Source organism: Rattus norvegicus, chromosome 3 (genome assembly GCF_021556685.1).
Source record: "Rattus norvegicus strain SHRSP/BbbUtx chromosome 3, alternate assembly SHRSP_T2T, whole genome shotgun sequence".
Lineage (NCBI taxonomy): Eukaryota > Metazoa > Chordata > Mammalia > Rodentia > Muridae > Rattus > Rattus norvegicus.
This window is the reverse complement of record NC_141536.1, coordinates 76,977,499-76,989,552: the sequence shown is the minus strand read 5'-3', so window position 1 is coordinate 76,989,552 and position 12,054 is coordinate 76,977,499. Positions and strand designations below refer to the sequence as shown.

Here is a 12,054-nt window from a genome sequence, read left to right as displayed (position 1 = left end):
TAAAGGGTGAGGAGCCAAGATCATAATTTCACTCCATCAGTGGTTCACAACCATCTGTAGTTCCAGTTCCAGTTCCAGGGCATCTGATGCCCTCCTCTGACTTCTGTGGGGCCTGGGCACATGTAGTGTTCAGATAAACACATGTAGGCAGAATACAAGTATGTCTAAATAAAATAATTAAAATATTAAAACATGAGCAGTAACTGTCCTCTTAGTCTACAGAAATGAAAGTTGAAACTGTACATTATAAGGAACAAGACTCTAGACTGATACTTGCTTTTTGTTCTTATGAACTATTTGTTTTGAGCCTAGGCTGGAGCTAAGATCCTTCTGCTTCCTAGTGCTCTGATTAGATTGATTGATCAATTGATTGATTGATTGATTGATTGATTGATGCAGAAGTTGAACCCATTTGCCTTTGTGGTTAGTATTCCCAGAATTAGATGTCAACGTTGATATTCAAGAGAAGGGAACTAGAATCGGATACCATCAGGGCTGTATGGTTATAGATTAGAGTAAGTAACAGGAATTGATAGGAAGGAATCAGATTTATTAAAAGGCCAATAATTTTGAGAAGACAGTAGAGGGCTATCTCAGAATTCCATCTTAAGTGGACTTGGAGCTGCGTAGTGGATTTGAAGAAGAGCAAGGTTAGGAGGGTACATATAACCAGGATGACAAAAGTTTCTGCTCAACTCTTATCAAAAGAAAGGATCCTGTTGTAGGAAGGAATATATAGTGTTTATAGTGGGGTGATTGCAGTCTGCCATGTACTAATGGTTTAGTTTCCCCAAGTGCCCTATTTCAGGAAAGAAAACACATTCATTACTTTTACTTAGTTTTCTTCTCAGAAAGTCCCTTATAACTGATGTTGCCCTCAAAACCTCATCCAAACTAATAGAACTAGTTCTCTCGCATGTGTCTCCCATCCTGGACTTGACACAGGATCCACTGCATGCCAGGTTCAGTGTAATTCTGTCCTGAAGGTTCCAGCAAGACCCATTACCTTTTAAGAACCACCCCACCCATTTTCTCTGCTGATATTACATGGGGGATAACTGGAAATCACCCTGCAGAGTTTGCCCAAACTTCTGATTCATACGAACAGTCTGGCAACAATGCTTTCTATAATTAGTCCCTCAGTGATCTGCTTGAGGTTTTTTGTTTTTTTTTTTTTAAGATTTATCTATTTATTATACATAAGTACACTGTCGCTGTCTTCAGACACACCCGAAGAGGGCATCAGATCCCATTACAGATGGTTGTGAGCCACCATGTGGTTGCTAGGAATTGAACTCAGGACCTCTGGAAGGGCAGTCAGGGCTCTTAACCGCTGAGCCATCTCCAGCCCCTGCTTGAGGTTTATTATTACCTAAGCTTGCAGAGGCAGAGTTAGCTAGCCAAGAAATACAGGCTGCATTACTTTGATAGCTGTGAGAAAGAAGCCTCAGCAAATAGTAATTCTCCACAACAGCATTGATAACAGACCATAGTGGTAAAATACGGGGGATTTAGTCGTGGATTTTCTTATTTTTGTTTATTCTGTGTGTAAGAATGTATGTGTGTTTAACTAGCACATGTAGGAAGGTCAGAAAACAACCTTGTATGTCAGTCTTGAACTTCCACCTTGTTTGAGACAGTCTCTCCTTCACAGCTGCATTCCTCAGACTGGTTAGCCCTTGGCTTTCCAGGGATTCTCCTGCTCTGCCTCCCATCTTGCTGTAGGACCACTGGGATTAGACACTACCACCCACAGATGGTAGTAGCTCTTGGGATTTAAACTCAAGTCCTCACTTGCCCTCTGACCCATCTCCCCAGCCCTGAAGATCTTTAAGTGTTTACACCAAGTTTCCCCTTGTATTCTTAGATTACTCAAAAAAGAGCAAAAGAAAAAGTGAAGCCACTATTTATTTCTATTGCTAAGGCAAATTGAGTGTTCAAATGAGCAGGTGTAGGGACCAGCAGACACAGCTGCCTGAAAGATTGCTTTTTCCCCATGAAAGAGCAGCATCTTTTGGGCTTCCATAATTGTAGCTGCCCAATTCTTTCAGTGCTGCCAGTTGTACAGAAAGCCACAACACATAATGTGTATACTGGTAGTTCTTGTGGCAAGAATATAATGACTCTCCTTGAGTGTAAAGAATAAGGTCAGTGTAATCCTACAGCGCATTTTTATCTCCCATTCATTTCTCTATTGCTTTGGGACCTTGGGGCAGTGAGCCCTGTTAAAGGACATTACAGTCAGGCACAGTCAGATTGGTTTTATTTTGGATCCTAAAATTGGACTGCAGTTCATGTTAGGAAATAAATGTTCTGATGAGCTGAGCAAAAGAGTGTTTATAGACAAAAAGGCCTCAAGAGACACACACATAAAAGATCTGTAGTTTTGTTTCTAGTCCCGTGTGTTTGAAGTCATATCCATAAATATACCATAAATATACCCAGACCATGTCATCATGTCATGGAGTTTTTCTGCCCCCCCCCCCCAGCACTTTTCATAGTTTCAGGTCTTAAGCATTAAGTCTTAAGCCCATTTTGAATTGATTTTTTTTTAAAAATATGATACATAAGCTTAGTTCTATATATGAACATCCTATTTTCCCAACACTGTTCATTGCAAAGACTCTGTCTTTTCTATACTTTTTGCACCTTTGTCATAAGTCTTTTGACAGAAACTGTATGGGTATATTTCTGAACTTTCTATTCTGTCCTTTTGGTCTGCGTCTCTATTTATGCCAGTACCCTGCAGTTTTGGTCATTCTTTGTGTATTTTGAAGTCAGACGGCACAGTAATCACTGGTTTTATTCTTTTTGTTCAAGATTGCTGTGCATTTTGGGGGAGTTTTTCTGATTCTCTACATGTTTTAGGGCTCTCTCTCTCTCTCTCTCTCTCTCTCTCTCTCTCTCTCTCTCTCTGTGATGAATGTCATTAGAATTTTGATGGGAATTGGGCTGACCCTGCAGATCATGTTTTTTAAATTAGTAATTCTTTGTCTGTGAAAACAGTATGTTTTGTGCCTTTTTAAATTGTTTTGTGGTCTTCAGTGCTAAGGTCTTTCTCTACTTTGATTAAATCAATTCATAAATAGTCTTTGAAGCTGTATATTAGGGACTTTTTAAGTGTGATGGTTTCTTGGTTAGAGAATTTTTTTTTGGGTTAGGGTAATTGGAGTATTTATTTATTTGTTTTTGTTTTTTTAAGACAGTGTCTCTTGGGTTGGGGATTTAGCTCAGTGGTAGAGCGCTTGTATAGCAAGCACAAGGCCCTGGGTTCAGTTCCCAGCTCCAAAAAAAAGAAAAAAGAAAAAAAAAGACAGTGTCTTTCTACAGAGCCCTAGCTATCCTGGAACTCCCTATGTGGACCACACTGATCTTGAATTCAGACATAGAGATCTGCCTGTCGCTGTCTCCACAATGCAAGGTATTAAAGGCATTTGCCATCAAGTCCACATTTTTTTATTTTTATTTTTTTTTAACTTGTGAATTTGTTCTGCCAACAAGAATGGTTTAACTTTTTCAGTTTGGTTTTGTTGTTTGAGTACTAGGTATTGAATCTAGGGTCTCATACATGATAGGTAAGTCGTTGTCTTAGTTAGGGTTTCTATTCCTGCACAAACATCATGACCAAGAAGCAAGTTGGAGAAGAAAGGGTTTATTCAGCTTCCACATTGCTGTTCATCACCAAAGGAGGCCAGGACTGGAACTCAAGCAGATCAGGAAGCAGGAACTGATGGAGAAGCCATGGAGGGATGTTACTTACTGGCTTGCTTCACTTGTCTTGCTCAGCTTGCTTTCTTATAGAACCCAAGACCACCAGCCCAGAGATGGCAGCACCCACAATGGGCCCTCCCACCCTTGATCACTAATTGAGAAAATGCCTCACAGCTGGATCTCATGAAGGCTTTTCCTCATGGGAAGCTCCTTTCTGTGATAACTCCAGCTTGTGTCACGTTGACACCCAAAACCAGCCAGTACAGTCGTCTACTAAGCTGTACATCTAGCCCTCCTTTTACTCTTATTTTGAGATAGAGAGATGAGTACACAAGCAAACCTCAAAACAGTCCTCCTGCCTCTGTCTCTGTCTGGAATCATAGGTGCATGCTATCATACTCCACTCTTCTTTGCCTATTTGAGTGCATTTCCTCTTTTTTTCTTGTTTTTGTGTATGTGTAGGAGTACATGAATGGACATATATGTGTATATACAGGTGCTTGAAAAGAACAGAGTTTGATATCAGGTATCTTCCTCAGTTGCTTTTCTCCTTATATATGGAGACAGGATCTCTAACTTGAACCCAGAGCTCATTGACTTGGCTAGTCCAGTTAGCCAGCTTGTTTTGGGATCCAAGTACTGGGATTACAGATGGGCTGCCACACCCATGCAACATTTATGGGATTCTGGGGTGTTTTTTATTTTTATTTTTTTAATTTTATTTTGTGACCTTTAGTGTTTTGCCTGCATGTATATCTGTATAAGGGTATCAGATCCTGGGGAACTGGAGTTACTTACAGTTGCCAGCTGCCATGTGGCTTCTGGGAATTGAACCGAGGTCCTCTGGAAGAGCAACCAGTGCTCTTAACCACTAAGCCATCTCTCCAGCCTGGGTGTGTTGTTTTTAATTTATATGAACGTACATCTGTCTGTTGGTGTACCCATGGAAGACAGAAGAAGGCTTACCATTTGGAACCAGAAATACAAGCATCTGTGAACTGACATGGATACTGGGATCCAAATTCCCATCCAGCAAGTGCTCTTAACCGTTGAGCTATCTAGCTAGACCTGTGAATGATTGCTCTTATAAACCTTGTTAGTCCCTGAATTACTAGAATAGGGTTGGGTATGAAGTTTCAGAAACAGGTCTCAGGAAGCAAAGTCTGTCTTGGAAAATGTATAGCAGCAAGCAACAGAGCAGATAGAGGGTGGGAGCCAGCACTAGGGTTTAGCCTCTGACCTCTGGCACAATGTGTCTCAACCCTTCTCTCCATTATATTCAAAACTTAAGAATGAGTTAAATTGACCTCATATATTTCGTAGGTTCCTAGATATGGCTGTTTGTGTGGGATTAGTTTCCTCAAGTGATAGTATTTTAGTGTCTTCTCCTTTGGTATCTTTGAAGGAAATCTCCCACTCCCACATGACTACTGTACAGCTAGTAGGCTCCCGTCTGTGCTCTGACGTAGTGATCTGTTTTTAAACACATTAGTCACATTTGTCATCACTTCTCTTGTGTTCTATTACAGGTTCCAGTAGGCAATGGAAACTGATCTCAGTTCCCAGGACAGAAAGGACCTGGACAAGTTTATTAAGTTTTTTGCCCTCAAGGTAATATGTCCATTTTTTTCAAGCTGGGGACAGCTAGAAATATTATCATTCTTCTTCCTTAGAGAGCCCCCCTTGGAAATAGAGCATAACAGCTTGTAGCTTGCCCATTTTCGGGGATACTTCTGTCTGTTGTAAATCAAACTGTGAAGTGTGGGGGTGGGATTGGTGTGACTAAAAAGTAGCTTCCAATTTTCCACAGCTACTTGTTCAAAACATTTTTTTTTCATAAGGTTGTCTGTAGAAATGTCAAAGTGTTATCTAGGGTTATGGACACAGTATATTCCCTTAGGGTGGGAACAAAGACTGAACTAGAATAGGCAGCCTTTGGGCATCTTCCTCACTGCTCCAACTAACACCAGAACATCCAGTGTATTAGTTACTTTCCTTGTTCTGTAACCAAATTCTTGAAGTGACCTGAGGGAGAAAGCTTTTGTTTTGTCTCATAGTTGAGAGACTGTAGTCCATCATGAAGGCTGGCGGTTGCTTGCTCACATCATGTTGGCTCAGGAAGAGAGGAAAGAAAAGCCCAGTGCTCATCTGCCTGACTCTTTTTTTTTTTTTTTTTTTTTTTATTCTTTTTTTTTCGGAGCTGGGGACTGAACCCAGGGCCTTGTGCTTGCTAGGCAAGTGCTCTACCACTGAGCTAAATCCCCAACCCCCTGACTCTTGTTTTTGAGATACTGTTTCACTTTCCAACCCAGGCAGACCTCAAACCATGGCAGTCCCACCTTAGCCTTCCCAGAACTAGGATTACACATATGGGCACTGCTCTGTGCTCCTTTCCCCTTTTCACATCTGTGTGTGTGTGTGTGTGTGTGTGTGTGTGTGTGTGTGTTTTGGGAGTGGGGTAGGTTATATATGGCTGTACACACACATGCACATATGTACACACACCACAGCACTTGTGGAAGTCAGCAGACAATTTACAGGAGTCTGTTCCCTCCTTCCACCATGTGGGTCGTGATGATTGAACTTAGTTCCTCGGGTTTGCTGGCAACCGCTTTAATCTACTGAGCCATCTTGCCAGTCCTTAAATGTCAGTCTGCAGTGTGTGTGTGTGTGTGTATGTGTGTGTGTGTGTGTACGTGTACCCACTCGTGTGTATGTGCACTTGTGCTCAGATGGAGTTGAAGAGGATGTTGAGTCCCTCAGAGCTGGAGCTGCCGGCATTTGTAGCATGTTTGGCTTTTTGTGGGGTTGCTGGGACCTGACTCTAGTCCTTGATATTGTGCAGCCAGCACTCTTCACTGCTGCAGTCTCTCCAGCTTCCTATGTGTTTCAGTACTCCAGCCCATTGAGTGGGATGATTTCCCCTACCTTCCTTCACCCTCGAAGACACACTTAAACATGTGTTTCACTAGTACCATATAGACTGGTTGGTTGGTTGGTTGGTTTTTGTTTTTATTTTTCAAGACAGGGTTTCTCTATGTAGCCCTGGCTGTCTTGAAACTTATTCTCAAGAGGTCCACATGACTCTGTAAACCCCTAAGAAGTTAAATAAATAATTTTCTTTTTCTTTTCCATTTTCTTTAACTTTTTTTTTTTTTTGGCAGTGCTCTTACTCTAAACTTAATCTGTTTTTCTTATTTTGTGTTTTGTTTTCAGACTGTCCAAGTGATTGTCCAGGCTCGACTTGGAGAAAAGATTTGCACCCGTTCATCATCTTCCCCGACGGGTTCAGATTGGGTAAATTTCTATTTTTTGCTAATGGGTGTCTATATACGATGGTGTTTGTCAGAAGGAATGACTATAAGATGTCCAACTGCCATGTGAGGCTTTTAGAGTTGCTAAATCATTTGACCCATTCTTATAGAAAGTTTGTACATTCTTTATAGAAATTAGTCTCCTATTCATTTGGACCTTGATGGTCTGTTGTAACAGTTGGTTAAATTTAGTAGGAAATAAAATCATATTTTGGTTGCTAATCTTTGTATAAGGTAACCTTTTTAGCCTTATGCTGCCCCTTGTCTGTTTCTCCTCATGGTAGACAGACCCATTGTACACTGAGCTGTACTGGAGGGTGGGGGGGGTTCTTGTAGGTGCAGTGTAGGATCTTGGTCAGCTGAGTGCACAGGCGATGAACACTCCTGGGAACAGCTTTGGAGAGCTGGTTCATTTATTAGTGGCAAGACAGGGGTATGTAAGCCCCTGAGAAGGTGGCCAGGGACTTTGGGGCAAGGTTGTGTGGCCCTGTACCACTGGGCATGGCAGGGATGTTGGAAGATGCTTCATCTACATACTCGGGTTGGAGGGAGGGTGGGGACCTTATGAAGTTAAACAAGGAGTAAAGCCTTATAGCTGTCAGGGTAATGAGTTCTTAGTAAGGTGGATGGGGGTTAACAGCTTTTTGACACCAGGTTGAGAGAAGGGAGATAGCCAACTCCTGCTATCGTCATGTTTGGGGTATCCATGGTTGAAGCTTCTTCCTTGACCCTTCCTCCTTAACCCTGGGCCATTACAGTCCCACAGCCTGAGACTTGAGAGGCTCCAGTACAAACTGTTTCCCATAGGGAAGGAAGAAATAGCCTAATGTTTCAATACTAAAACAACGCACTACTCTGTGCCCATAATATTGCTTGAGAGGGTTTCACACAGAATTCACTCTTGGTTTTTAGTTCAATTTAGCAATCAAAGATATCCCAGAAGTCACCCATGAAGCAAAGAAGGCCCTGTCTGGGCAGCTGCCTGCTGTGGGGCGATCTATGTGTGTGGAGATCTCACTCAAGACTTCTGAGGTAAGGCCGTGGCGGGACGTGGGCATGCAAGGCTCTTCATCCTCTGCTTCCAATTCAGTTTTAGCTTTATACATGTTCCTTTTCTTTCTGAGTTTCTCATCATTTTTTAAATTGGGGCTTTTATTTATGTATTTTGTTATATGGGCATCAAACCTAGTTCTCGCCCATGCTTATAAGACAGGAATGTTGCAAAGCTGAGGAGTCCTGCATTCAGTCTTTCCTTGCTCACTTGTTCAGAGTACTATACAGGACAGTTTGGCTAATGGAATCAGCTAAAAAAAAAATTTAAGGGGTTGGGGATTTAGCTCAGTGGTAGAGCGATTGCCTAGGAAGCGCAAGGCCCTGGGTTCGGTCCCCAGCTCCGAAAAAAAAAAAAAAAAAAAAAGAACCAAAAAAAATTTAAGTTAAGGTAATCATAACCTTTCCTAAACTGATGTCTGTAGAAATTAGGTCTGGTTCTTCCTCCCAGTCTCATGCTCCCAGAAATAAGACTCAGACTCAAAATATATTTACAAATACCCTGTGCCTATAGCTAGGCTCTTCTCTGACTAGAGTCACAACTAAAATAACCCATTTGTTTTAACCTACGTTCTGCCACATGGCTGGTTAAATATGCTCAGGTACTATGCATCTGTCTTGTCACATCTTCCTCAGGTAAATCTCCCCAGCTCTATCCCAGGATTCTTTATGCTTCCCTATGTTCGACCTTCTAATTCTACCCTTTCCTATAGGCCATAGCTTTTTAATTGACAGGTGATGAATCCATCCAATACACAATATGTTCTCTCTGCAATTCCACCCCTTTTTTTTTTTTTTGGTTCTTTTTTTCGGAGCTGGGGATCGAACCCAGGGCCTTGCGCTTCCTAGGCAAGCGCTCTACCACTGAGCTAAATCCCCAACCCCTCAATTCCCCTTTTTATTCATATAAATTTAAGCTTGATGTACATTTATCTTTTTTTTTTTTTAAAAAAGAAAAGACTTATTTATATATGTGAGTACACTATAGCTTCTTCTTCACACCAGAAGAGGGCATCAGATCTCATTACAAATGGTTGTGAGCCACCATGTGGTTTCTGGGAATTCAACTCAGGACCTTTGGAAGAGCAGACAGTGCTCTTAACCGCTGAGCCATCTCTCCAGCTCCTACATTTATCTTTTACTAAGAACATTTCTACTTACTATTATGCAAAAATTTACATGGTACCTTTAAGAAAGAAATGTGTCATTTTAGATTTTAAACTATATGTAATTGGCTTTATTTTATCAGCAGGGGTTCCACCCTGACCTCGTTGTGTAGACCATGCTGGTCTAGAATTTATAGAGATCTGCCTGTCTCTTGCCTCCTGTGTGCTAGTATTAAAGGTGTGTGTCACTACTCACCATCTTGCTCAAATATTTCACCTCAATTCTAAATCATTGTAACTCTTTAATTTCAAAAACAATAAATTTGAACTGTAGTGACATTCTAAATTTACTTAATCTCAAGTGATATCGATGAATATGTAGACAAAATAACATAAAGGGTTGTTATCTGCCTAACTCTAATGCTTTAAGACTTACTATAAATGTTATTTTCATCTCAGTTAGCAAAGCATCTCACCTGCTTTGCTCCATCCCATATCACACTGCTGATGGCTACTCTCTGAGCCTGGCAACAATCTACCCATCTAGTTCCCAAGGTGTGTTGCCACTATGCCAGACATACACATCCCAATTCCATGGTGGCCCAGTGTTTCCAGCCACCACACACTCACTCTCTTGATCTCAATTAAAATCGCCACATGAAAGAACACAGAACACAATAACTCTGATCCCATTGATAAGATATAATTGCCCACCTAGACATACAAAGCCCTGTACACATCCATCCCTTAAGAATATTCATAACAGGGTTGGGGATTTGGCTCAGTGGCAGAGCGCTTGCCTAGGAAGCGCAAGGCCCTGGGTTCGGTCCCCAGCTCCGAAAAAAAGAACCAAAAAAAAAAAAAAAGAATATTCATAACAAACTATAGATGTGCAGAGAGGAACCTTAACATCTGCCTCCATGTTCTCTTGACTGCTCTTCCCTCTCTCTCTCCAGTCTCCTTCTCCTCTCTAAAACTTTTCTCCTGCCCATCCTCCTCCTTCTCATCTAATGAGAAGGCCTTGTTCTATCTTGTACCTACCTTCACCTGCATAATGACCTCATCCTACAGAGTAGAAACTCCCAAATAATATTTACCACAACAGATCTCGCTTAAAAAATGGCACTTGTAGAACTGAAGTGAAAAGTTCTCCCATCACTTGGAAATTGTCAGGCTTTCTAAAGTGCTGTTTAGAAAAGATACATTAAGAGTTCTAGGGTTGGGGATTTAGCTCAGTGGTAGAGCGCTTGCCTAGGAAGCGCAAGGCCCTGGGTTCGGTCCCCAGCTCCAAAAAAAAGAAAAGAAAAAAAAAAAAAGAGTTCTAGGGGTTGGGGATTTAGCTCAGTGGTAGAGCGCTTGCCTAGCAAGCACAAGGCCCTGGGTTTGGTCCCCAGCTCTGAAAAAAAGAAAAACAAAACAAAAAAAAAAAAGAGTTCTAGGGCTGGAAATGTAGACTAGTGGTATACCCTGAGTAGCATGTACAAAGCCCTGGAAAAGGGTATTAAAACCATATATTCTTGTCAGGCGTGGTGCCCCCACCACTATTCCAGCACTAGGGAAACTGAGGCAGGAGGCAGGAGGCTCAAAGGGTTTTTAGCCAGTCTATCTTATATGAGACTCTCCTGTTCTAATTTTAATGTATGTACAACCTAAGTGAGCGTCAAACTCTGTCTCAAAAAGCAGAGCCTAGAGTTGGTGGTATGGCATAGTGGGTAAGGTGCTTGTCACCAAATCTGATGACTGGAGTTTGCTCCCTGAATCCTGTGTGGTAGATGAGAACCAACACCAGGTACAATATGGTACTCTGGCTTCCATATGTATACTATGGCCCTCTAAAACAAAATACAGTTTAAGGAAGAAAGTGTGGACTGAAAACCATATATTTTCTAGTCTATCTGCTTTAATTCTAGAAATTTGCTTAAAGAGATTGAGGATGTATAAAAAGACTCTCTCTCTCTCTCTCTCTCTCTTTCTCTCTCTCTCTCTCTCTCTCTCTCTTTCTCTCTCTCTCTCTGTGTGTGTGTGTGTGTGTGTGTGTGTGTGTGTGTGTGTGTGTGTGTGTGTTTTCTTCCAGCTCTGTTTGTGACAAAAATCTCAGATAGTCCAGATTTGCCTTAAGCTTGCTATGTAGCCAAGGGTGACCTTGAACTCCTGATCATCCTGCCTTCACTTCCCAAGTGCTTTGATTGCAGATGTGGACCACTATGCCTTGCTTTAATGCTATTTATTTTTATTGTAGTGGTTAAAAAAATAGAAATATCTCAAAAAATATGAGACTTGACTGGATAAAGTGATAGTCATAGTATAGTCATGGTATACAGTGTAACCATGAACACAGAATTCAGAGATTCTGCTCCTGTAGCTAAGTAGACTCATGGTGAACATGAAGCCTGGAGTATTACGAAAGATAAAATTCAGTCTCTCAATCTTTATTTCTCTGTCTCCCTCTCCTCTCTAATTTTATGAACATGAGTACTCTGTAGCTGTCTTCAGACACACCAGAAGAGGGTATAGAATTCCACTAAAGATGGTTGTGAGCCACCATGTGGTTGCTGGGAATTAAACTCAGGACTTCTGGAAGAGCAGTCAGTGTTCTTAATCATTGAGCCATCTCTCCAGCCCTCCTCTCTAATTTTTAGTTAGAAGGAAAATTCCATGTTATGTTTGTTAAAAAAATAAAATAAAAATGGTATGTTTAGCATGATCCAACTTTTTGTAAGTTGCTATTTTTAAATAAGTTGGTTTTTTCCTTTTTGTTTATTTGTAGTCTCCAATATTTCTTGTGATTTTATGATGCTTTATAGGAAAAAATCAGATGATTTTTAATAATTGAAATGTATTTTTCCTGTTCTATATGTAGGGAGATTCCATGG

General features: G+C 41.1%; 1 protein-coding gene across 10 annotated transcripts in view; it reads left to right on the top strand.

The window, feature by feature from the left end:
• Window positions 1-12,054, top strand: part of Atg13 (autophagy related 13) — a 35,394-nt gene that overhangs the window by 7,952 nt on the left and 15,388 nt on the right. For all 10 annotated transcript variants that reach the window (XM_087653212.1, XM_087653211.1, XM_087653209.1 and 7 more), the window contains 4 exon segments: window positions 5,241-5,322; window positions 6,928-7,008; window positions 7,938-8,057; window positions 12,042-12,054. The exon segment at window positions 12,042-12,054 is cut by the window's right edge and continues 34 nt beyond it. In XM_087653212.1, coding sequence (XP_087509338.1) covers window positions 5,254-5,322; window positions 6,928-7,008; window positions 7,938-8,057; window positions 12,042-12,054 — 283 coding nt within the window. In that variant the 5' untranslated portion in view covers window positions 5,241-5,253.